General features: G+C 52.3%; 9 protein-coding genes across 9 annotated transcripts; 5 read left to right on the top strand and 4 right to left on the bottom strand.

The window, feature by feature from the left end:
• The first annotated feature begins 230 nt into the window (after positions 1-230).
• BDW47DRAFT_106175 (S8 family peptidase) lies at positions 231-2626 on the top strand. The gene is made up of 3 exons (XM_024812719.1): positions 231-1033; positions 1114-2043; positions 2101-2626. Exons 1-3 carry the CDS (start codon positions 665-667, stop codon positions 2275-2277), a joined length of 1476 nt encoding a protein of 491 aa, XP_024671987.1. The 5' UTR covers positions 231-664; the 3' UTR covers positions 2278-2626.
• Positions 2627-3879: 1253 nt separating this feature from the next.
• BDW47DRAFT_33454 (putative ubiquitin conjugating enzyme (UbcC)) lies at positions 3880-5019 on the bottom strand. Its single transcript, XM_024818776.1, has 3 exons — positions 4725-5019; positions 4476-4602; positions 3880-4411 (listed from the first exon to the last, which is right to left on the bottom strand). The coding sequence occupies exons 1-3, from the start codon at positions 4788-4790 to the stop codon at positions 3921-3923; spliced, it is 684 nt and encodes a 227-aa protein (XP_024671986.1). The 5' UTR covers positions 4791-5019; the 3' UTR covers positions 3880-3920.
• A 1601-nt stretch (positions 5020-6620) lies between these two features.
• BDW47DRAFT_106170 (putative ABC bile acid transporter) lies at positions 6621-12084 on the top strand. The gene is made up of 2 exons (XM_024812718.1): positions 6621-7052; positions 7133-12084. The coding sequence occupies exons 1-2, from the start codon at positions 6934-6936 to the stop codon at positions 12042-12044; spliced, it is 5031 nt and encodes a 1676-aa protein (XP_024671985.1). The 5' UTR covers positions 6621-6933; the 3' UTR covers positions 12045-12084.
• Positions 12085-12868: 784 nt separating this feature from the next.
• BDW47DRAFT_106169 (uncharacterized protein) lies at positions 12869-13360 on the bottom strand. Its single transcript, XM_024812717.1, has one exon. The coding sequence runs from the start codon at positions 13177-13179 to the stop codon at positions 12925-12927; it is 255 nt and encodes an 84-aa protein (XP_024671984.1). The 5' UTR covers positions 13180-13360; the 3' UTR covers positions 12869-12924.
• BDW47DRAFT_106168 (uncharacterized protein) lies at positions 13361-14768 on the top strand. Its single transcript, XM_024812716.1, has one exon. The coding sequence runs from the start codon at positions 13770-13772 to the stop codon at positions 14577-14579; it is 810 nt and encodes a 269-aa protein (XP_024671983.1). The 5' UTR covers positions 13361-13769; the 3' UTR covers positions 14580-14768.
• Positions 14769-14854: 86 nt separating this feature from the next.
• BDW47DRAFT_106167 (putative C2H2 finger domain protein) lies at positions 14855-18496 on the bottom strand. Its single transcript, XM_024812715.1, has 5 exons — positions 18132-18496; positions 17550-18020; positions 17195-17482; positions 16092-17130; positions 14855-16037 (listed from the first exon to the last, which is right to left on the bottom strand). The coding sequence occupies exons 1-5, from the start codon at positions 18259-18261 to the stop codon at positions 15395-15397; spliced, it is 2571 nt and encodes an 856-aa protein (XP_024671982.1). The 5' UTR covers positions 18262-18496; the 3' UTR covers positions 14855-15394.
• A 252-nt stretch (positions 18497-18748) lies between these two features.
• Positions 18749-19697, top strand: BDW47DRAFT_125949 (SDR family NAD(P)-dependent oxidoreductase; the record flags this gene model as incomplete). Its single annotated transcript, XM_024816469.1, has 3 exons — positions 18749-18806; positions 18877-19332; positions 19402-19697. 3 exons carry the CDS (start codon positions 18749-18751, stop codon positions 19695-19697), a joined length of 810 nt encoding a protein of 269 aa, XP_024671981.1.
• Positions 19698-20390: 693 nt separating this feature from the next.
• BDW47DRAFT_106163 (putative neutral amino acid permease) lies at positions 20391-22053 on the top strand. The gene is made up of 3 exons (XM_024812714.1): positions 20391-20588; positions 20655-21084; positions 21198-22053. The coding sequence occupies exons 1-3, from the start codon at positions 20402-20404 to the stop codon at positions 21994-21996; spliced, it is 1416 nt and encodes a 471-aa protein (XP_024671980.1). The 5' UTR covers positions 20391-20401; the 3' UTR covers positions 21997-22053.
• Positions 22054-22883: 830 nt separating this feature from the next.
• On the bottom strand, positions 22884-23312 carry BDW47DRAFT_125947 (uncharacterized protein; the record flags this gene model as incomplete). Its single annotated transcript, XM_024816468.1, has 1 exon — positions 22884-23312. The coding sequence occupies one exon, from the start codon at positions 23310-23312 to the stop codon at positions 22884-22886; it is 429 nt and encodes a 142-aa protein (XP_024671979.1).
• Positions 23313-23387: the final 75 nt, after the last annotated feature.

Genomic DNA, 23387 nt, shown 5'->3' with positions numbered 1-23387 from the left:
GGACAAGGATGGCGTGGCGTTCACCTGTCTATCTGGTTAGTGGACTAATGATCGGATGTGGAGATACTTGGCCCCATCCTTTGCCTCATCGTTGAGGCCGTGCAGGGCCTGGATATTCAGGTTGCTCGTTTATCTAGGTACCTTATCTAGCCCATTGTGACTGACCAGTTGCGATGATTTATCTTGTTTTGCTTCACAACAGAATTCAGTCAGTTTCTTGACTTTAAAAGATACCTAGGATATAACTCCATAAAAGCTACAAGTCATCCATCAACATTTCAAAGTCCAGGTCAGGTCTCTCTGACCGCGTACCCCAGGTTGGCCCGGAGTGGACAGCGCTAATCTGGAAAGATCGACAACCGGATGGATAGAAAGCTGTGTCATCCGCCCGACTCATGTAAAATACCGTAATCCGGTTGCATCATTCATCTCCGCCTTCTGCCCTGACCCTTGCCTTACCGCTGGGGATAGCCTACACCCTACCTGCCTACCTCAACTCACCTCCTCTCCTCCTCTTCTTCCTCCATCCTCCATCCTCTTTTCCATTCTTATTTCATCCTTCCCCATCTCACTCTTCAATTTTTCTATCTCTAGCTGTCTTTCCTTTCATCTCCTTTCCTTCCATCCATAACAAGCCCCTGCGATCTCTACCTTGTTGCCTATCATGAAAGCCTTCCTAGGCCTTTCCCTTCTTCCGTTGCTGACGGCGGCAACCCCCGTGGTTGTTGGCTCCATTCACAATGATGCCGCTCCCGTCCTGTCTTCCACCAACGCGAAGGAAGTCCCTGACTCCTACATCGTCGTGTTTAAGAAGCATGTTGACTCTACGTCGGCCTCTGCTCACCAGAGCTGGGTGCAGGACATCCACGACTCGCAGACCTCTCGCTTGGAGCTGAAGAAGAGGTCGCTCTTCGGTCTCGATGATGACCTCTTCTCCGGTTTGAAGAGTACCTTTGATATTGCTGGGTCGTTGATGGGTTACACTGGACACTTCCACGCCGACGTGATCGAACAAGTCCGGAGACATCCTGATGTAAAGCTCCCTCCTCCCTTGCTTCCGGGACATCGTGTCCCCTACCCGTGACATTCCTCGTGGCTGACTCGACAACCCAGGTCGATTACATCGAGAAAGATTCCGAAGTCCACACCTTGGATGTCGAAAATGGTGCCCCCTGGGGTCTGGCTCGTATCTCCCACCGTGATAGCCTGAGCTTCGGCTCCTTCAACAAGTACCTGTATGCCGAGGAAGGCGGTGAGGGTGTTGATGCCTACACCATCGACACTGGCATCAACGTCGACCATGCCGACTTTGGCGGTCGTGCCACCTGGGGCAAGACCATCCCCACGGGTGACGAGGACGAGGATGGAAATGGACACGGCACCCACTGCTCTGGAACCATCGCCGGTAAGAAATATGGCGTCGCTAAGAAGGCCAACATCTTCGCCGTCAAGGTTCTGCGCTCCAGTGGCTCGGGCACCATGTCCGATGTCGTGCAGGGCGTCGAGTGGGCGGCTAACGCTCACCTGAAGCGGGCTGAGGAGGCGAAGAAGGGCAAGGCCAAGGGTTTCAAGGGCAGCGTTGCCAACATGAGTCTTGGTGGCGGTAAGTCGCAGGCGCTCGACGCGGCTGTCAACGCTGCTGTCGACGCTGGTATGCACTTTGCCGTCGCTGCCGGCAACGACAACGCCGACGCTTGCAACTACTCCCCGGCCTCCGCTGAGAACGCCGTGACGGTTGGTGCCTCGACTCTCCAGGATGAGCGGGCGTACTTCTCCAACTATGGCAAGTGCACCGACATCTTCGCCCCCGGTCTGAACATCCTGTCCACCTGGATCGGCAGCAAGCACGCCGTCAACACCATCTCCGGTACCTCGATGGCTTCCCCTCACATTGCCGGTCTGCTGGCCTACTTTGTCTCCCTTCAGCCTTCCAAGGACTCCGCCTTTGCCGTTGCAGAGCTCACCCCGGAGAAACTGAAGAAGGACATGATCTCCATTGCCACCGAAGGTGCCCTCACGGACATCCCCGAAGATACCCCCAACGTAAGTCATGTCTCCCATTCCTTTGCGCGGTTGAACAAAGAGCTTACTCCTTCACAGCTCCTCGCCTGGAACGGCGGTGGTTCCGACAACTACAGCGACATCGTTTCGAAGGGTGGCCACAAGGTTTCCTCCATCCAGGACCGCTTCGATGGTCTTGTTGAGAAGGCCGAGAAGCTCCTCACCCAGGAGCTCGGCGCCATCTACAGCGAGATCCAGGATGCCGTGGTTGCATAGATGTGGGATTGATTGTTGGCAATTGATTTTTCTTCTGGTTTTTCTTCGTTTATTGCAAGGGAATGGGATTCGCATACCTACTACTTCTCGACGCCGTTCGACTGCGTCTGGGCTTGTGGGGATGACGGTGCATTGACTGCACCGACTGTATGATGCGTCACTGTTTTTTGCTTTCATGTTTGGTTTTGGTTTGCTCGCCTCTTTTTTTCATATTTTTACCATAGTATACATGCTCAGAACCAATGTTTGAGACCCGATCTAGAGCTTGCTATCGCGCTATAAACCCAGACTGCCTGCCGACTTGGACAATACGAGTGATTTTCCTCTTTCAAATTCTCCCGCTGGATGACGAATCTGCTTGATTCCACTGTCAGCCGGATCTTGCCCCGATTGGAATGGATCTCCGTACCTACCTGGTACCTAGTCACCTCTTCCAGTCTCAACAGCAGGGTTGCACAGCCACATCCCCACCCGGATAAGCAAGCAGGAGTCAGTCACCTGGACCTGACCGACCACATCCGATGACCAAGTATTAGCTTCACGTGAAAGGAATGTCTGTGCCTAGGTAGGTTGGCATGTGTATAGGTAGGCAGGTACCCAGCCTGAGCTAGAGGTTAAACTAGGCAGTGGAGGTAGATGACGACATAATTCTTCACATTTGTCTCATGTTCCAGCCGAGAGGTATGAGCCTTGCGAAAACCAGGAACAACACATGATCTTTATATGTTTGTTGATGGGTATGTTCCACAGGGTCGGCTTGGGATGGTGCTGTGACTATTAACTGTGGGTGGTTATTGACTGGTTAGATGGCGGTCAGTCATGTACCTCTATATACAGCATGAGTAGATGAATGGAACATTGCGGTTATTTTACTTGGTATGGTTGCTCATGTTTGATTGATTGATTGATTTACAACACCCTTGATCAATTTATTTAATACTCAACCATTATAACCATTTCAACGCCTGTTCTTCTTAAGACAGAAAGAATGATGATTCTCCTTTGGAGCAATGTGTGTCTGATTACTACCAGCGAGATAGGCAGGGGTGGCGCAAGATAGAGTTTCTTGTACCTAGGTTGAAGAGAGTCGATTTTATTATTATTTTTAATGAAGTGATGTTGTATGAACCACCTCTAATGCAGTTTTAACTTTGAGGGGTTGTTTGTGTTGGGATTTATGTTTGGCCTGTTTATGACCAGTGGTTTTTAGAGAGAGTTTGCATGCTATGCTATCTTGATGTGATGTTATATAGCACCTACTATTATACCTATTTATCACACTTATAAGGGATGTTGTCACTCTGCAGGTGCTAAGGGAGCGCCTATCATATAGATGGATCTGAAGTGTTTTTCTACCTAGTAAGTGATAGTCTCATGTGATGATAGCCGTTCTTGATGTAACCAGAATATATCCAACTCAGACCGACCGTCCATAGATACTATTCTAACGTGCTGAAAGGACCATGCATAGCATATGGCAGATAATGATGCTGATTACAGTGGCGGGGTTGATAAAGAAAGAAAGAACAAAAGAATATACAAATGATCATGCTTCTGGCTAAGTTCCCCCAGTGCGCCTGCGCTATGCCCAAAATCCAAGATAGTACTGCACCCGAGCCAATATAAAAAAACAGAAAAAAGAGTCACGTCCGGTGCCGCTCCTCCTCATCCTCAAAGTCACTACCGCTATCCTGGTCATCCACATCGAGATCCTCATCCGAGTCGCTCCCCCCAAACACATCGTCATCCACGTCACTCTCCGCCCAGAAATCAGAATCATCCTTCTCGACCGGCTTCACGGGCGTCGAGGTCGTCTCGTGCGTGGGCATGACGAATCCCGCCGGGATGTCCTTTTTCGAGTCCTCCACGTTGCTCCGCACGATCGCCTTGTACTGATCTGGTTCTTTGCGCAGCATGACGCCTGCGTCGACGTTCGCTGGGGATGACACCTCCGCGTCGTCTAGAAGGGATAGGATTGAGATGAGGACGGATTCGACGCGCTGGGCGGGGGACCATCTTTCTGAGGCGAGTTCCCCGGACATCTCGTCATCGCCTGGGGCGTGGAGAATGGAAATGCAGAGTTTGCCGTCGGCGTAGATGTTTGGGTGCCAGAGGGGGCGGAGGAAGCGGAATTCTAACGCGAGGAAGACGAACGGTCAGTACAGGGATAGGAAGGGCGGGAGTAAAGGATCTCGTACCGGGAGGAGAGTATGGGTAGTTCTTGGGGAACTTCATGGATGCCTTGAAGTAGCCCCCATAGTAGAGAGAATCTGGGTTCAGGACGATGAGCCCGATCGTCCACTGGAAAATGTCTTCCTCGTTGAGCTAGATATGCAGCAGTGGCGTGTTAGACTGTTTTTCCCCCTTTGTTTGAAACCATATCTCGACTCGACCAATGTGAAAATGCACCCAAGGAGAAGGAAAGAAAAATAAAAAAAAAAACCTACCTCGATGTTCACCCATGGCTCTTTGGCCAGGGTCTTGTATTCATTCATGAGAATGCGTTCCGTCATGGTGGACTGCGGGGGAGAGGGTTCGTGCCGTTCAAAATGGGGATATGGGTGCGGCAAGATAGTCGAGAACAGAAAGGGTCGTAGGAGATAGTAGACGAGTACAAAGAAGTACTGAGAAAATGCACTAGCAGACAAAAGAAAACTGCTGGCAAGGCTAAAACGGTGAGTGAAAAGAATCCCTAGTGAGTTGTAGGAGCAAGTGACTGACTGACCGAGAGAGGGGAAAGGAAGATCACCTGGAGACGTTTGATTGCCGCCCTTTTTCTCAGGCCATCCAGTATCCACCTTACTTATCGGTCTCCAACGGGGATCACTCGGGGGGCGTGTGGCGTCAACAGGAACTGAGGATTCTTCTGCAAATCACTAATCAATGGTCTTCATTTTGTCCTCTGGGGTTCTTGTTGGTCTGATCTTGACTTTGGCATTTATTTCAATTATTTATTTTTAATATGTAAAAGGGCGTGAGGTTTTGTTGTTCCGTTGACAGCATTGGCAGCGTTCTTATAAGTCACAGGATACCGAACGTCGGTCTTAAACTGATTAGGATGAGATATATGTTATTAGTATGAGAGACATATGTTATTTGTATGAGAGGCACCAGCGATCGACTGGAGTAGTGTACTTTATACTTAGAGTATTATTACCTATACGAGGACCTTGGTTGTTTGATAACGTCGCTTGGGACGGCGGCAAACGGTGGGGAGGCAAAGAACGCCTTAGACAAGGCCAGCCAAGTGGGCCCGCCTGCGGACATATCTCTCGCCATTATCACTTGCTTTCCTCCTTGGCTTGTCTCCCAAGAAATTTGACAGTGCTTGCTGGGTCCGTCATAGTCTTAGCGGCTACCATCATGCGCTTTATACCTTTTTCATACTACTCTCTCATCCGGTGGAGGTGGACACGGCCATTTGAGTCAGACTGGTAGGTTATTCATTAATTTCGAGACAATATTATCTTGGAGAGGTTACATCTGTCTCTGAAAACTTTTACCAGGCGGGGTTCCCCTCTGCTATCTCGTATCAGTCATTCGGGGGGTCCATTGCGAGTACGGAGTATACAATCAAGACATGCTATGACACAAAAGGAAAAGAGTTGCTCAAATGGATCATCAACTGATCATCTCTCTTTCTGACTCACCACGAGGTTCACCGCACATGGACCAGGGTCAAATGCAGACATCGGTCGCCCCTTTAGAGGAAGAAGTCAACAACCGGTCGGTGTGACTAAAGGGCGTCCTGCATTAAGCACGGACTGGTCCAGCATGTCTTGCATCGAGGACGGTGTTTCCCCGCGCGCGCCATGATTGATTCGCGCGCTCCAGATCCCTGCTGGATTTTTGGACCCATCGGAGGCCGTTTTCGGTGGTGTGCCAGGCGGAGGAATGTAGAGAGATCGATCGATGTGAAGATGTATTCTCGTAATTCCACTTTCGATAAATCAGTTGGCGAACTCTTGAGACAGTTCCTCCAATATGTTGTCATATAATAGCCCTTGATATCAACTAGTCGCTTCATTCCTGCGCTCCCTTTGACTCGATCGGTTCAATAGCAGGATCCTTCATTGGTAAGACACTAGATGACATTGGACACGAATTAACCTGCCCAATCTCATTGTTTAGCATCGTTCTTCCCGCATTAGTGCCATTAAGACCAATATATCCATATTCACGGCCATCAGCCACGGTCTTGTAGGTTCTGATGTTGTTAGTATCCTCAAGATAAGCTAGGTGCTTGGGTCTGGATCCGCGACGGCGGGCGGGCACTTCTTTCGGACTCCCGCCATCCCGTCTCCACTTTTTCTCTCTCTCTCTCTTGACCTTTCCGCCTTTCAACTTTCTGTCGGCTTCGTCACTGGACGTCAGTCTTTCTTCCTCGTTTTCTTAACCACCCTTTCATCCTTCCTGTCGTCCATATGAGGACATGATTCCACTCAATTTCCCTTGATATTCTTACCGCATCTTATATTTTGCTGTATTTTACTTTTAGAACCTTGTCTTTTTGCCGTTGCCATGCCGGGCTTGTCCTGTGCCTTGCTCCAAAGCATTCAGTAATATAACTGGCTTCGAAGAAGTTAAGGATTGCTTCTTTCACCCAGATCATCTGTCATAGCTGTATCACGTTCCCGTCTGTTGGATACTGGACGCATGGTCTGTTGCGGGCTTTTATCTATAGGCGATCTCAATCCTTGTCGGTCAGAAATGGCACTGGAATGCCATGGCCCCATCTGGGCTATCGATGACCTTTCTAGTTGTTTCCAGCGCAAGTATGCATCTATCTTCTACCGATTTCACTCTCCATGGATGGCTTTTTAGGCGGTGGTAGCTAACCGCGGTCAATTCACAGCTATCTACAGATCACCCTGCCGCTAGCGGCATGCGCCTTATCGTTACTATCCATCGCGCTCCAAATCTCATATCGGTACTTTGTGTCCCGAAAGCGTGCTTCCTACAAGGTCCTCGTGGACAATGACTCGGAAGATGTTCACTGCAATGGGGTAGGCGAAGAAGACCAAGGAGTCGAGACGGATCCGATGTTGTCGAAAGCCGCGCAGGCGGAGGTGACGCAATTGGAACTGGATCGTCCCCGTGGTGAAGTCACGCTGGTGTCTTTGGAGATCGCCGCCCTGGTGGGAGAGGTCGCCATCTTTATTGCCATCCTCGTAACCGACAGCTGGGGTCAAAGTGGTAAACTTGCGGCCGTCGCCAGGCTGGTTTCTTGGGGTTATATCCTGTTCCTGGCACTGGTTCGGCTGCTTCTCTCCACCCTAGATGTTCACCTGTTGCTTAGATTATGGAATCATACAGCCACTCTGTATGGCTTGCAATGGCTTTTCACAATCTTGGTGTTCCGCTCTTCCGTCATTCACCCGGCGTCAAAGCGTGCCATGATCTTCAGCGCCGTCGAATTCTCCTTGAGCAGCGTCCTTTTCCTCATCGCCCTGACGACGCGCAGGGGCAACAAGTCCGTTCTTGTGCCTCACGAGGATGGTCTGGAGCCGCCGCGACATCCGACAGCCAGCTTGCTGTCCCTGGCCTCTTTTGCCTGGCTGGATGGCCTGATCATGAAGGGCTATAGGCAACCATTGGAGCTCGACGATGTTTGGAATCTGACTACGTCGCAGAAGGCTGCCATCGTCCTCGAGGATTTCCGTCGGAAACAATATAAAGGGTCGTTGGTATGGAAGCTTCTCCGCCATTTCTATGGGACTATTCTATTGCAAGGGGCGTGGACAATGTTCTCGAACATGTTCACTTACCTTCCCACCCTTCTCCTCAAGGCGATCCTCGAATACGTCCAAGATCCAAAGTCAGGTACACCGAATGCGGCCTGGTTGTATGCGATCTTGTTGTTCTGCTCCGGGGCGATCCAGGGCATTGCCGATGGCCAAGCTCTGTGGATCGGACGTAAGTTAGGCGTCAAACTTCGCGCGATCATTATCGGAGAGATCTATGCCAAAGCACTGCGACGGAAAGCCGGTCCATCTGTCGAACTGTCTCAGAAGAAGGACGCAGAGCCGGTCAAGGACAACAAGAAGAGAAGCATTCTATGCTGCGGTCGTAAGAAAAAGAAGGCAGCTACCGACCCCGAGAGCGAGGCCACCACGGCACGATCCGAACCAGCTGGGGAAGCTCAGACAGCGAACGTCGGAAAGATCATCAATTTGATGGCTATTGACTCCTTCAAGGTTAGCGAGGTGGGCGCCTACCTCCACTTTCTCTGGGCGAGTGTTCCCGTGCAAGTTATCATCGCTGTCACGCTTCTATATCGACTTCTCGGGTACAGCTCCTTCGCTGGTATTGTTTTGATGGTCCTGATGTTGCCCGTGAACCTTACCATCGCCAAACAGTTCACCAAGGTTCAAAACAGGATCCTGGCAGGTACTGACGCTCGCATTCATTCCACCAATGAAATTCTCCAGAACATCCGGATCATCAAATATTTTGCCTGGGAGCAGCGCTTTGAAGAGATCGTTAGCGAGAAACGGAGGGCCGAGTTGAAGGCCTTGCGTTTCCGCTACATCATTTGGTCTACCGCTGCCACGGTCTGGTACGGGACACCTATTCTTATAACGTTCGCATCATTCTTCCTCTACACGGTGGTCGAGAAAAAGAAGCTCGTTCCGTCGATCGCGTTCCCTGCTCTGTCCATGTTCTCGTTGCTCCGCCTGCCTTTGGATCAGTTGGCCGACATGGTGGCGCATGTGCAAGAGTCCAAGGTCTCGTTGGATCGAGTGGATACTTATCTAAATGAAGAAGAGACCGAAAAGTACCGCCAGCTGGATAACAGCGATGAGCCCGAGCAGCCTCCCAAGATCGCCCTGGATAATGCCACTCTTAGCTGGGGAGGCTCGGCCCAGCAGTACCGGGATGATCCTTCCGCGGACGCCGACACTTTCCGCTTGATCAACATGAATGTATCATTCCCTATTGGCAAGCTCAATGTCATTACTGGACCTACAGGCTCCGGGAAAACATCTCTCCTAATGGCGCTTCTTGGCGAAATGAAACTTCTGAAAGGAAAAGTCTACCTGCCCAGCGGCACAGCCACGAGAGCGGAACTGCCAGTGGACCCTCAGACGGGTCTGATAGACAGTATCGCATACTGTGCACAAGAGGCATGGCTCGTCAATGCCACCGTTAAAGAAAATATTGTTTTTGCATCCCCTTATGACCAGCGCCGCTACGACGCTGTTCTAAAGGCGTGCGCTTTGGAACGCGATTTAGATATTCTGGATGCGGGTGACCAGACCCTGGTGGGAGAAAAGGGAATTAGTCTTTCTGGCGGGCAGAAGCAGCGCATATCCCTCGCTCGTGCCGTCTACAGCAGGGCGCGACATCTTCTACTGGATGACTGCCTCAGTGCCGTGGACTCCCACACAGCAAAGCACATCTTTCGCCAGGCTCTTACCGGGCCCTTGATGATCAGTCGCACATGTATCCTTGTCACTCACAATACCGCTCTCACGGTCCCTCAGGCCGACCATGTCGTCGTTCTCGAGAACGGGAAAATTGCCGCCCAAGGCCGTCCCGATGATGTGGCAGCCTCAGGTGCTCTAGGCGAGGAGCTTCTGAAATCGCGGCCCACGTCTAGAGGCAGTTCCCCGCTTGCCTCTCGTGCACCCTCTGAAATCGACGAGACTGAACGCGAGACGTCACACGCGAACGGGGATGAGGCAAATGGATCGGCTGGGAAGGATAAAAAGGATAAAAAGGACGGCCCCAACGGGCTGACAGAATCGAAAGCTACGGGCAGCATCAAATGGTCAACCGTCGCTATGTATCTTCGCTCGATGGGCTCATGGACTTATTGGGTGTCTGCCATATTTATCTTTTCCTTGCAACAAATCGGGTCGGTATCGACAAATATTTGGATCAAGCAGTGGGCAAATTCATACCAAACCAAGCAAGTGAGCTCAGATGACACAGGCAACTATGCGGCATTGGCAGATCTCAAGTATCCGTCTTTCAACACGGGTAGCGTTCCACGGACGTCCACGACTTCTCTTCACCTCAATAGCCAACAATCATCCGATGGCTCGGGCGATGTCAACGTTACGTACTATCTTGGAATCTACGCGCTCCTGGGAATTCTGTACGTTGTGGTCTCGTTGGTAAGAGAGGGTGTCCTCTTCTGGGGCTCTCTCCAGGCCTCCAAGATCATCCACAGTCGCCTCTTGCGGGCGGTCATGCATGCCAAGTTCAAGTTTTTCGACTCTACTCCTCTCGGTCAATTGATGAACAGATTCTCCAAAGACATCGAGTCTGTCGACCAAGACGTTGCACCCGTGGCAATTGGCATGATTCACTGCCTAGCATCTGTCATTATGATTGTGGTGTTGATTTCAGTCATTACACCCGGATTCCTAATCGCTGGCGTCTTCATAACTATGGTTTATGTCGCCTTGGGAGCCGTGTACCTCAATTCCTCTCGGGATCTCAAGCGTTTAGAGTCCGTGCAGCGAAGTCCCTTGTATCAACAGTTCGGCGAAACCCTGAACGGTATCGTGACAATCCGCGCGTATGGGGATGGACCGAGATTCATCGTCGACAACCATCGTCGTATCAATGCCTACAACCGGCCTCATATCTATCTCTGGGCGAGCAACCGTTGGCTTGCGCTCCGTGTCGATGTTACAGGAGCTTTGGTTTCCTTCTTCACGGCCGTTTTCGTTCTCACGAACATCGGCAAGATCGATGCGGGTGCTGCAGGTCTGTCCCTGACATACGCGGTTACCTTCACCGAAAATGTGCTCTGGCTGGTCCGGTTGTATTCCGAGGTCCAGCAGAACATGAACTCTGTTGAACGTGTGAAAGAGTACCTGGATGTGGAGCAAGAGGCCCCCGCGGTGCTCCCCGACTCCCGACCGCCCGCCAACTGGCCTGCCGACGGCGCGGTTGATTTCACCAACTACACCACACGTTACCGTGCCGATTTGGAGCCGGTCCTCCGCAACGTTTCTTTTGCAGTGCAACCCGGTGAGAAAGTCGGCATCGTTGGGCGAACAGGCGCCGGCAAGAGTTCCCTTGCGCTGGCCTTATTCCGCGGCCTCGAGGCCGAAAAGGGCCGCATCGTCATCGACGGTGTGGACATTAGCGCTATTGGACTGAGGGACTTGCGCGAAGCGATCACTATCGTGCCGCAGGATCCCACGTTGTTCACCGGGACCATCCAGAGCAACCTCGACCCGTTCGGAACCTTCACGGACGAGGAGATCTTCACCGCGCTCCGCAAAGTCCACCTAATCGGACCCGGCACCTCTGGGTCCGCGACCCCTTTGGCAGCAGCCACGCCCAACGAAGACGGTCCCAGCGGCCCCGTAGTCGTGGTCGACAACAAGAACATTTTCCTAAACATAGAGACGACCGTTTCGGAGTCCGGGTCCAACTTATCCCAGGGTCAGCGCCAGCTCCTCTGTCTCGCGCGGGCACTCCTCAAGAACCCCAAGGTCCTAATGATGGACGAGGCCACCGCCTCCATCGACTACTCGACGGACGCCCGCATCCAGGAAACCCTCCGCGAGCTCCGTGACAGCACGATCATCACCATCGCCCACCGCCTGCAGACCATCATCGACTACGACAAGGTCCTGGTCCTCGACCACGGCCGCGTCATCGAATACGACCACCCCTGGGCCCTGATCAATAAATCGGACGGCCTCTTCCGAAGCATGTGCGCCAACAGCGGCAACATGGATGCTCTCGTGGATGGATCCAAGAAGGCCTGGGAAAATAAACGTCTGGTGGACGACTCATAGACAGACAGACAGACAAACAGTACATACAGAATTTTTCACAAATGCATTTGGAGTTGTTGTGTACATGTATTGTCCTCTGTATTTCGTCCGTGCTTTCTTCCTTTCTTAATTTTCTCTCTCTCTCTCTCCGTCTTGTCTCTCTATACGTGCCCTTGCCCTAACACAAGACGCAAAGACTCAAAAGCAATGTGTTCCTTCTATCATTATCGTCATACTTATTATTATCTATTGGGAGGCAATCGTGTTTCTACTATCTATATATATCTATTATCTGCAAGGCGGCGTATTAAAAAATTGTTTCTTTCTTCAATCTCTCTCTTTGCTTCATGACGTCTGTCCTGCTATATTGCAGAGTATCTATCGAGTATCGAGTATCTAGTATATATGTGGTGTTGAAATATCTCAAAAACAATTCAAGCAATCAACCTACATAAACACGAGTCCTGTCATTGTATACCGCAATGCGAACAAGTGTATCTATATACTATAGGCTATGTCATGGATATCTTGAATTTGGATCTGACGAGCACACTCTAAAGCCATCAGGAGAACAACGGTTCCTAACAGGAAGGGCAAGGGCAAGGGCGAGGGGGAAGAGGAGTCCAGCGGAAAATGCCTCCCACAGCGAGGAACCGGCTTGTCCGTACCTATGATCTAATCAGGTCGAGTCAACTCTTGCTAAACCTGGGAGTTTTAAACTCAAATCTTTGTGTATCCTATTAGTCAGGACTCCACAGTAACTAAGACGTGCGAAAATATAATGATGAATGACCGGATGAGTGAGTGAGTTGAATGAATGATTGTAGATATAGTACTGAGTCAGCCAGTCCTCTTGGCATCATTGACCAGCCCTATTGGGCTTGAAACGGCTCCACATAGACTAATTCCAGCCGAGGGCTCCGCGGAATGGAATGAATGACAGCATCAAGTTCGGGTAGTCGATCGAGTATGTATTTGTTGATCCAAGATAATGGATGGGGTTGCGTTGGGTGTCTTTCCCGAGACGACCGGTACCTAGTGGGGAAAAAAAGGAGACGACGACAACGACAACGACAGCGACAATGACTATCACGGAATGAGCTGCTGAGAGACCTTTCGATGATGAGGACTTGTTGGAACAGGAGAGAGGCTTCATTGGTTCCAGTGCTTGTTCAGGCGGTCGGTCATTGGCGGAAACTTCTCCCCGTGGATCAAACTTTGAGGCCCATGATATCACGGGTCGCGCTCAATGACTCCGGACCAGTTCGGCAACGCGCCATCAATGGGTAAGGACACAGCCATGCCGGGTGACTGGTTGACTCGCACTTTGAGTTGTCGCTGAGTAAAAAGAAAGTTCATTGTTCCAATGGCAGGCGGGTGGTGGGCCGGTTGGAACGCCGCATGAATAAGGTTTGTCGTGGATGTGGTGATGCAAAAGAAACCGATAAGCTTTTGGGATGTGTCCCTCTGCTCTGGGTGTTTTCGCGCTCATCCAACAATAGTGGTTTTCATCATATGGTTGCATCCATTCTTTTGGAATTTGGGCGCGAAGTCAAAGCCGCTTGATGCCGTAGAAAGGTATAAGAGGGCATCTTGGCTGGTCGGGGGCTCAGGTTTAAGTTCATTTTTGAATTTCGCTACAGTTCGAGCCTCTGCTTCTTCAGACCCTATCCGAACAGTGAGACCTTGGTCAACCACAGATAAAAACAAAAACAGAAGACAATAATACCCTTTTCATTCTCAAAAATGCGCATCTTCTCTTTCCTGAGCAGTGCCCTGCTTGTGGGCGCTGCTGCCGCCCAAGGGTCCCCCGATACCTGCGCCCCGAAGCCGAGCGACACCGAGGTCGTCAAATTCAGCTGGGCTCTCGAGTACCTCCTGGAGCGATTCTACTACCAGCAGCCGCTCAACCAGACTTTCCTGCAGAGTGCCGACAACAGCTCGCACGCCAACTATCTTCCCAACTTCCAAGGCATCCAGCGCCAGAGCCGCCTGGGCCTCCTCGCCACGAAGCAAATCGGGGCCAAGATCCCCGACTTCGAGCCCCCCAAGTGCAACTTCACCTTCCCCACGGCCAAGGACGGCGAGTCCTGGGTGAAGAGCGCTATGCAAATGGAGAGCAGCGTGTCCGGTGCCTTCATCGGTCTCTCGGCCTACACCCAGTCCCCCGAGGTCTCTTTCCTTCTCGCCCGTCTGGCCGCCGAGCACACCAGCCACGCCTATTACATCGCGACCAACCAGAACGCCACCGTCTTCCAGGCCAACAGCACCACTCTGATCCCCGCCTACACGCCCGACTGGGTCCTGCAGTCGGGTAGCCAGCCGGGCAAGCTTGGCCAGTACCTCCACAGCTGTGTCAGTGCTCCCATTTCGCCGTGCGGCAACTTCACCGTCGGACCTCTCATCGGTTCCTTCGCCGGCCCCTCGTCGGCCGGCATTCTGCCTTCTTCGTCGCCTACGCCGTCGCCTTCTGGCGCCGCGGGCGCGGGCGCGGGCATGGGGTCGTCGGCCTCACCTTCCGGTTCGCCTTCGGCTACGCCAAGCCCCAGCTCCTAAGATGCCGTGGACTTGTTCGCGCCACCAATGCATCGAGACAGGCATCTATCAAGTGTTCTGACCGGGATGTCTCAAATTCGTGGCCCGAATGGACCATTCCTAATGTAATTTCATTGATCATTCCCCGAATTCGGGATGTTATGTAGTGTAATGTGACGGAGTCGGGGGAGATTTATGGACTGAATAATGTATAAGACGTTGGAATTGTACATTTCGATATTCTTGAGTTGTGATATATTTTTTGGTAGGATTGACTCTTGTTTGTAATTTTGAGGAGCTCCTGGACCCGTAGATTTGTAACGCTAGGAAATTACTCTCAAGCCGCTGTTGCCATCTCTCTGCTGTTCCCGGCCGGAATAAACGGGCGATGTGATAAATCCCCATGCGGATTACGAAACGCAATGATCGAGTGCCTCCTTTATGTACCTCCCATACCATCGGATAAGATAAGAGTCGGCCGCCCCTTGATGCTGCATGGACAGCGGATCCTGCTTTCGGCCGCTCCTGACGATATGCCCCGGTATGGCCAATTCGATGGACGCTGGAGTCTGGGTCGCGAGCGTGTTCTGTCCCTCTCATGTCCTACCAACCTTCCACAAGGGAGGAAGGATGTGCGGAGAAAGCTCCCATGGTCTGTCCGTGACATTCTGACGCAGCGGGGAAGACCAAGTATGGTATGTGGGCAGCGAGATAAGAATCGGGTTCGATGCTGCTGCGTTGGGGCGATAGTTTCGCCGGCCCATGTGCCTGAACCGTCCGGTCCGCAAGGAGATTGATGTTTGGTTGATTGACTGCAATTTGACAACCGATGTTTCTCAGCCCGGGCGGAGTAAGGATAAGTATTTCTCCAGGCTATCGCCGAGGACATTGATAAACGGCCACTGCGTGTTTTTCCGGAAGAGACGGGCCCACAGCTTTATCACGGCAACCCCAAGGCCACCAGGGTCCATACCGGGGATGACCTCCCCTTCTTCCAAATCCATCGAGTCGTAGGCTTCTTGGACGATGCACCGGGTCCAGTGCAAGATTCGACTCTCATTCTCGCTCAGGTTCTGATCCTCATCCGTCTCTGCCAGAGAAAACAGCCATTTACTGAGGAGCACCGCGCATTCGAGACTGGCAATGGAATGTCGAACGCTCCAGAAGAAGGCTTGGCTGCGGGCGACGTGGTCGATCCCGAGTCTGACCGGGATGCTCAACGCGTGGGCCGAATAGATGAGGGCCGGAGTCAATCGATAGCTTCTTTCGGGGCGAGGAGAACTGTGCAACGCGGAGGCAATGCGATACGGATCGCGGGTTTTGAGTTGACGGAACGGGCCCAAATTAAGGGACAGGCGTACGTAAGCCAAGCCTAATAGAGCACTGGACGTGAAAGGGAGAGGGCCATTCTCGTTGTGAGGGTCAAGGCTGGACTCAGGAGCCTGCTGCCAAACAGACGTCCACGAGCGGAGCGCTCTCCTATGTCAGACTATTAGTGTCTTGTCAAACCTCTGGGTAGTGGGTCCTTCTTACTCGAGTTTGTTGAGCTCCTCGGTTGGGAGCGCGAGTGACTCGGTCCCATGCGGGATGGAGAGCTCGCTCACCAGATGGATGCGTTGTAACAAGCCGTGGAGAAGAATGTAATTCCCCAAAGGCGTTGGAATTGGATCTAGTAAAATGGGCGCCCGAGACGGTTGCAAGAGAAGCGCCAATGCATCTTGAAAGAACAATTGCTGGGTGCCGACCTCCCGCTCCACCATCTCCCAATCGTGGGCCGTCGGGGCGTTCCATTCCCTTGTGGAGCATGGAAGGCGCAGGTGAACCTCGCTGCTTCTGAGAACCGGGTAGATGTTGTAAGCGATGCTGTGGATATGGACAAAGCAGAAGGAGATGAACCGAGTGCGACGGATGGATTCCTCCTCTGCCCACTCGTGCCAATGGAGAGGCCGATGTCTCGGGGCTACGGTAATGTTTTCGGTCATGCCCAGCTCACGCAGGCAGCGCACGAGCAGGCCCTGCAGCGCAAACGCTTCTTGGACCAATTCGGCCCTTTCCCAGGTGGCGTATCCCATGAGGGCCAGAAGGGTCCTGATGTTTTCCAATTGTCTCCATGCGACCATTCCGAGATAGTTTTCGGACGGCGGGAGAGCCGAGGAATGCTGAGAGTGAGGGTCGCGAATTTGAGCCAATGGGATCTGGACCACCGTGTTGCACGTGGCTGGGGCTACTTGCGGCGCTTCCTTGGAGAGTCGATGGAGGATGATGGCTTTGGTGACGTGGAACATTCTTTCGGCATTACGATGCTCGAAACGATATTGCGCACCAAGGGTGCAGAGCGCCAAAATCAGCTCCGGTGGGCGCTCGTGGATCCGCAGTGTGGGGACATGGATGAACGGCAGGTGGGGGTGAAACCCGTCAAAGAAGGAGGTCAAATATCGGGTCAGGGTGTGCCGAGAAGGCAGGACAAAATCGGGGATCAGATGCCGGAATTCTTCCAACGACGCCACCAGATCCAGCCTTTGCTCTTCGCTGACCTTGAGCGGCGAGGACTTTGTAGATGTCTGGGGAGGTTCTACACGGCAATGGTTTGTCTACGATTAGCGATCAATGGTACAAGCCGATTTCAAGTTCCATACCATAATCCGAGACGGTTCCCAAGCTCTGGTCTCCGGGCGGAACTGATGGCAGCCAGGATCGAAAGGGGGAGTCCGCGCGAGCACGTTCTCCATGTGCCCGACGGGAAACGACATGGGGCTCTTTGACCTTCATGCCGGAGTCGGGGACATCTCCCGGGACAGGATGATGGACCTGGGGGGCATCCCCCATGGTCGGCACCCATTCGGACGGCAACCCGATGGAGTCCAAGAAATGGGTGAATTCTTGAAAGTGATTCAGCTCTTCGGGCAGGTACGGTAGTGGTTGGGCTAGAAAAACGTCAGTCAAGGGGGGAGTGGACAAGTTGAGAGCGGACGACGGTCGTTTTCATCGTACCTGGAGGCTGCGCATCTCGAAAGTTCCCTGGGAGGAGAAGCTGGGCCGCCTGTAGGATGTCTGCGTCGTGGGTGATGGGAGGCTGCGCAACCATGCCTGTACTGACACCCACGCCCTCCGTGCTCAACATCGACTGATCAGGCGCCAGATAGGATCGGTGCTGGGGACCTGACCAGTGTTCCGTGGTCGTCGACACCGGGATGGGGACATCCGACCGGACCGCCAAGGGGACGGTGTATTGGGACTGTGCTTGAGATTTCGGTGGTGGATTTTGCTGCGGCTGTTGCTGGTGGACCGTCGACTGCTCTGAGGCGCGGAGACCACCCGCATGTTCGGGACTATCCGGTTCTGGCTGGGAGTTGGGCGAGATAAGGCCATTGTTTTGGTGGGAAATGCGGGTGTGTCTCTTCAGCAGGTCCCGCCGCGTAAAGGCCGCCCCGCAGAAACATGCATACGGCTTCTCCTTGGTATCTGGACGCGACCCGTTAGCATGATCGATGCCATCAACATCGCGATACAACAGGTAGAAGAATTGACAGATGATCATCAATGTCTTTCTTTAATTGAAATCAGATCACGTACGAGTGCGAACATGGCGCTCGAGGTGTTCTGTTCTCCGAAAACTGCGGCCGCAATGCACGCAGACGCGGGATTTGGCTCCAACACTCGAGCGACGATTGCCTCTGGGGATGGGAGACGATTGGGACAACATTAAGACATTGGAGGGAGAATCAGGATGGACTAGTCGCGATAAGAGGAATTAATGGGGGATAAAGCTGGTCAATAGTTCAAGCCAAGAGAAGCACTCCACAGTTTTGGAGACGGGGGTGGACACTGTCAGATGAGTGAGATCGAAATAGAGATAGAGATAGAAAGAGAGAGATCGAAGAAATGAGAGAGAGAAGAAGAAGAGGCGAGAAAGAAAGGTGTGTTTACGCAAGTCGAACTGGATTAGTTCGTGAGTTGATGGTGAGAAAGGAAATGGTGGGAAAAGACAAGAGCGACTCCAACCTCCACTAGACCCAAGCGGGAAGGATATTATGCTTCCCCACTCTCTCCCTCATTTCACCGGGGGGTTTGAACTGATAGATAAATCATCCACTCCCCACCATCGTTCGGTCGCTTGATTTTCACTGAGGGGGCACTCCGGACATCAATCGCCCACCATCCTCTGTCTTTCTACCCTCCCCACACACACCATGACGCGAGAATTTTCTTTCCCCGGAGTGGCAGTCATCACGGGCGCCGGCGGTACAGGTATAGTATCACAGTGACCACCACATTTTTGTTGTTGTCTCTGGTGAGAATGATTGACCGGTCGTGTCAGGTATCGGTGCTGCTACGGCCAAAGCGTTCGCCGTCGCAGGGTGCCAAAGCATTGCCATCACGGATCTCAACCATGCCTCGCTGGAACAGACCCGACAGTCCATTCTTGCTGCCTCCCCCCAGGTCCAGATCCTCATGACAGCCGGCGATATTGCCGATGAATCATTTGTGGAGTCGTTCATGTCCGAGGTGGTCAGGAAGTTTGGGCGGCTGGACTATGGCGTGAACTGTGCTGGGATCCTCGGGGAGGGACGACGCTCCACCGAAACCACCACGGATACATTTGATCACATCAACGGGGTCAATTATCGGGGCTGTTGGATGTCCTCGCGAGCGCAGATCAAACAGATGCTCGGGCAGGATCCTTTACCCAGTCATGACCCGGGCCGATCGCCTCAACGGGGGGCGGTGGTGAACATTGCCAGTCAGTTGGGAATTGTGGGACGCCCCAGCGCGCGTAAGTTACCTCGAGAATTGTTCTCGGACGATTGTTGGGCTAATGATTACGATTATTGTCTGCTTGTAGCGGCATACTGCAGCTCCAAGGCCGCCATCATCGCCATGACTCGTTCCGATGCGATCGATTACTCCCGGGACGGGATCCGCGTGAATTGTGTCTGTCCCGGTGTCATCGAGACCCCCATGACTACATGTACAGAAGAGGTCCGCGAACGACTACAGCCCGCGGTGGAGATCGCGCCGATGAGGAGAATGGGGAAGCCGGAAGAGGTGGCTGACACCGTACTGTTCCTTTGCTCCACCTTTGCCTCTTTTGTTCAAGGGCACGCTCTCGTTGTGGATGGGGGATATATTATCAATTGAACCGCGTGACAGATTGGATCGGACACAATGGATCAGATTTTATACTCTACCGCTGCACTGGATCAGAAACAGCACCAACCACAACACGGTATCTCGATTCCCCGCGGTGGCGCGGCTGGGGTGGAATTATTGAATGTACAAAGGGTTCAAAAACCACCTTTCCCCGGACGGGGGATGCACAACCCTGTATGGAGTACCGAATAATGAATAATCCCAGCCACTATCAGCCAGGACGCAGAGGGGAACGATCGACGGCCATTCTCCAACTGCCAAGAGACGCTCTTATCGCGGAAATTGGAGTAAATGGGGGGATGGGACCCCACACTCGCCGCAAATCAGAACCCGCTTCTCCACTCCTATCTAATCCTATCTCTGGGTTTTGGGCTGCAGCTAGTCCATGGCTTGACACACTCCACTGTTTTGCGCTTGGGATGACACGGGCGAGACCAGGCTCTAATTCTAATTAGTCCATCGCGCCGTTATCTGTACCCTGCTGACAACTTACCTATCGCGAGGACTCTCAGGCCCGGGTCTGTTATCAAGGGAGCGACCCTACTATGCATTGAACCTTATCATTCGATCCTTGAGCGGCTGTTGGCTGCAGGAGCACATGATCTGAGATTTAAAATAGATAGGCAGCATGCACCCCAGGAAAGTCAATTGCTCTGGTTTGCACACCCCAGGCTAAACATTACCCATCCACGATGTCTTTCCCTCACGAGAAAGATCTCAAAATAACACCGGCCAGCGGCGCCAGCGAAGATGTCGCCGTTGGGCATGCCGATCCAATCAAGGGCGGGGAAAATGACTACGAGATCTTCAAGATTGGGGAGGGACAGGTGGATTTTCGCACCGTGAGCTGGATTCGCGCGTCTGCCATTTTCACCAAGCGTAAGCAGCGTCCCCGCTTGACGCCCCAAGGAAGTCCTGGCTAACCCGAGCCTCTCCTCACGGTAGTGCTATTCGCCACTGGCATCTTGTCCATTCCCTCGGTCATGTACGACCTGGGGGCTTTCCCCGGGGCGGTCAATCTAGTGGGTTGGAGTGCCATTAACGCCTACGGGGCCCTCATACTGGGGAAATTTCGCAACGAACACCCCCAGTGTCACTCTGTGGCTGACATGGCCCTGGTGACCGGGGGCCCGATCTTTCGAGAGATCGTAGGCTTCATGTTCATCGTCACCTACGTAATCACCGCGGCGTCCGGCATCATTGGGGTCTCTGCTGCCTTCAACGCCCTGTCTTTGCATTCGATGTGTACGGTGTACTTCTCACTGATTGCGACCGTCATCATTGCCATATTTGCCAGCGTGCGCAAGTTCTCGCACGTCGGGTGGTTGACATGGGTCGGTTTTGCTAGCATCTTGATTGCTATATTCATTATAGTGTATGTCTCTTCCTCCCTTCTCTCTCTTTTTTCTTCCTTTGTTCCCCTCCCCCCCCTTTCCCCCCTTCCCTTCTCTCTGTAAATGAATCTCCACCTACTAACCACATTCACAGCATTGGAGTCACAACCCTAGATCGTCCAGCAGCCGCACCACCAACAGGAGACTACGACCTGGGATACCACGCCATCGGCAACCCAACATTCGCAGCAGGCATCACAGCAGCAGCGACGATCTTCGTATCCAGCTCAGCATCCTCCGCATTCATTCCCGTGATCTCGGAAATGCGTAAACCAAAAGACTACCCAAAAGCCGTCTACGCAAGCATGGGCTTCGTAGCAGCCTCCTACCTCGCCTTCAGTCTGGTCATCTACCGCTGGTGCGGAAAATGGATCGCCTCGCCAGCCCTCGGCAGCGCCGGCGATACAGTCAAGCGCGTGTCCTACGGCATAGCTCTCCCAGGCCTAATCATCAGCGGCTCGCTATATGTCCACGTCGCCGCCAAGTACCTCTTCGTGCGGATGCTGCGCAACTCGCGACACCTGCAGGCAAACACACCCACGCACTGGGGGACCTGGCTAGGCTGCACAATCAGCATGTCAGCGATAGCGTTTGTCCTCGCCTGCGCTATCCCCATCTTCACGTACGTGCTCGCCCTTGTCGGCAGTCTTTGCTTCGCCCCGCTGTCGATCAGCTTGCCAGGGTGGTTGTGGCTGTGGAGTCACGGCCACTACCGCCGCGGCTGGGGCGTCCGCCAAACTGTCATTTGGGGATTACATGTGGTGCAGGTCCTGCTGGGCCTGTTCATGATGGTCGGCGGTACCTACGGGGTGATTGTGCAGATATTGGGCGCTTATGACAGCGGACGCATCGATAAGGTGTTTTCCTGCGCAGATAATAGCGGCTCTGTTTAGTCTGTATATAGATATTCACTGTGTAAATATGTATATACGTGATATTCTTGACTCGGTGTGTGGTTCAAAAGCAATTATTCATGTACTCTGTTGCATATACTAGCGACTTCCAGACACATGTATGGGTATCTTACCTAGCAGGTAGGTAGTTTGTAGTAAGGAGTAACACACCATGAGTCTTATCCCTAATTATGCAATGCGCTGCGCATGGGCGTCATAAAATTGCTAGCCCCTTGCTTGATGAGCAAGTTGTCCTACCGAACTCGTATGTGCATCACTTGGGTTTCTCTTAATCAAAATGTTCAGAGGAAGAAGAAGGAGAAAAATCTCAATCAAATTTAAAATAGTAGTCATGATCACCATTACAATTTAATATTTACAAGTACCAACTAGGCAAAGGCGAAAGGAAGAGGGGCGTATAGCAGAGGATACAGGACAGTGGAGTCATATCTCTCATGTACAAAATAAGAACAGGCCTGATATCAACAATCATGGCGTCATCTGGCATATCATAGCATATCATAACATATCGTAGCATATCATAACATATAATAGCATATCATAACATATCATAACATATCATAACATATCATAACATATCATAACATATCATAGAATAGCATAGAATAACATAGAATAGCACGGCATAACAATCATCATCATCATCACCACAACATGCATATCAACAATCCACCCTCTTATCCATTGGCATATCCCTATCCTTCCACCACTACTAAGGCTCCATTCCCCAGGAACCCAGTAGAGTAGACCCAAACCTGGAAGAGCCTAAGAGCCCTTCATTTCAACCCAAGCCATCCAGCCAGACACACTGAACCGGAAGGAAAAAAGGGTAGGATATCATATAGATCAACAACAAGAAATAGTACTCAACAAACAACCCTCAAACTCCTAATCTCCGTCCCACCCCCCACCGCGTCAAGCACCTCACACTCCCCCTCCTTACCCCCCTCCCCACCAGCCACGATAACCCCCACAGTCTCGGCACGGGAGCAGCCCTCATCACCAAAGAGCGTCACCTTGCATTTAGAGGCGCTCCTCACAGTAGAGATGTAAGCCAGGGCACCACCGTTGAGGATAGATGAGGCGCAAGGGTGTGTCCCGTTACCGGAGTAGAAGGTTGTTTCGCCGGTGCAGTGGGTGTTCTGGTACAGGGAGAGCTGCCACGCTGATGAGGTGTGTTTGTCTGCTATTTGGGAAGTTTGGGGTTGGATTTGGGTGGGGATGGCGTGGGCTGTTGGGGGGTTGGTTGTGAGGAGGAATGAGAGGAGGAGGGTGGTTGAGATGGCGGGTTTCATTTTGGGTTGGGTAGGTTGGATGGAAATGGGGGTTCTCTTGGGCTGAGAGGTTGTTTGGTGTATAGTTGGTTCTTT

Source organism: Aspergillus candidus (assembly GCF_002847045.1).
Source record: "Aspergillus candidus strain CBS 102.13 unplaced genomic scaffold BDW47scaffold_23, whole genome shotgun sequence".
Taxonomy (NCBI): Eukaryota; Fungi; Ascomycota; class Eurotiomycetes; order Eurotiales; family Aspergillaceae; genus Aspergillus; species Aspergillus candidus.
Note: the sequence above shows the minus strand (reverse complement) of the source record. Positions and strands in the feature narration are given on the sequence as shown.

Bases quoted from the DNA above. Each gene is read 5' to 3' on its own strand.
- BDW47DRAFT_106175 (XM_024812719.1), top strand. From the start codon at position 665: ATGAAAGCCTTCCTAGGCCTTTCCCTTCTTCCGTTGCTGACGGCGGCA. The intron at 1,034-1,113 runs GTAAAGCTCCCT...TCGACAACCCAG, and splicing joins AAGTCCGGAGACATCCTGAT to GTCGATTACATCGAGAAAGA. The intron at 2,044-2,100 runs GTAAGTCATGTC...ACTCCTTCACAG, and splicing joins TCCCCGAAGATACCCCCAAC to CTCCTCGCCTGGAACGGCGG.
- BDW47DRAFT_33454 (XM_024818776.1), bottom strand. From the start codon at position 4,790: ATGACGGAACGCATTCTCATGAATGAATACAAGACCCTGGCCAAAGAG. The intron at 4,603-4,724 runs GTAGGTTTTTTT...CTGCATATCTAG, and splicing joins AGCCATGGGTGAACATCGAG to CTCAACGAGGAAGACATTTT. The intron at 4,412-4,475 runs GTACGAGATCCT...TCCTCGCGTTAG, and splicing joins CTACCCATACTCTCCTCCCG to AATTCCGCTTCCTCCGCCCC.
- BDW47DRAFT_106170 (XM_024812718.1), top strand. From the start codon at position 6,934: ATGGTCTGTTGCGGGCTTTTATCTATAGGCGATCTCAATCCTTGTCGG. The intron at 7,053-7,132 runs GTATGCATCTAT...GTCAATTCACAG, and splicing joins TCTAGTTGTTTCCAGCGCAA to CTATCTACAGATCACCCTGC.
- BDW47DRAFT_106169 (XM_024812717.1), bottom strand. From the start codon at position 13,179: ATGAAGCCTCTCTCCTGTTCCAACAAGTCCTCATCATCGAAAGGTCTC.
- BDW47DRAFT_106168 (XM_024812716.1), top strand. From the start codon at position 13,770: ATGCGCATCTTCTCTTTCCTGAGCAGTGCCCTGCTTGTGGGCGCTGCT.
- BDW47DRAFT_106167 (XM_024812715.1), bottom strand. From the start codon at position 18,261: ATGTTGTCCCAATCGTCTCCCATCCCCAGAGGCAATCGTCGCTCGAGT. The intron at 17,483-17,549 runs GTACGATGAAAA...ACGTTTTTCTAG, and splicing joins TCGAGATGCGCAGCCTCCAG to CCCAACCACTACCGTACCTG. The intron at 16,038-16,091 runs GTAAGAAGGACC...AGTCTGACATAG, and splicing joins GAGGAGCTCAACAAACTCGA to GAGAGCGCTCCGCTCGTGGA.
- BDW47DRAFT_106163 (XM_024812714.1), top strand. From the start codon at position 20,402: ATGTCTTTCCCTCACGAGAAAGATCTCAAAATAACACCGGCCAGCGGC. The intron at 20,589-20,654 runs GTAAGCAGCGTC...TCCTCACGGTAG, and splicing joins GTCTGCCATTTTCACCAAGC to TGCTATTCGCCACTGGCATC. The intron at 21,085-21,197 runs GTATGTCTCTTC...CCACATTCACAG, and splicing joins ATTGCTATATTCATTATAGT to CATTGGAGTCACAACCCTAG.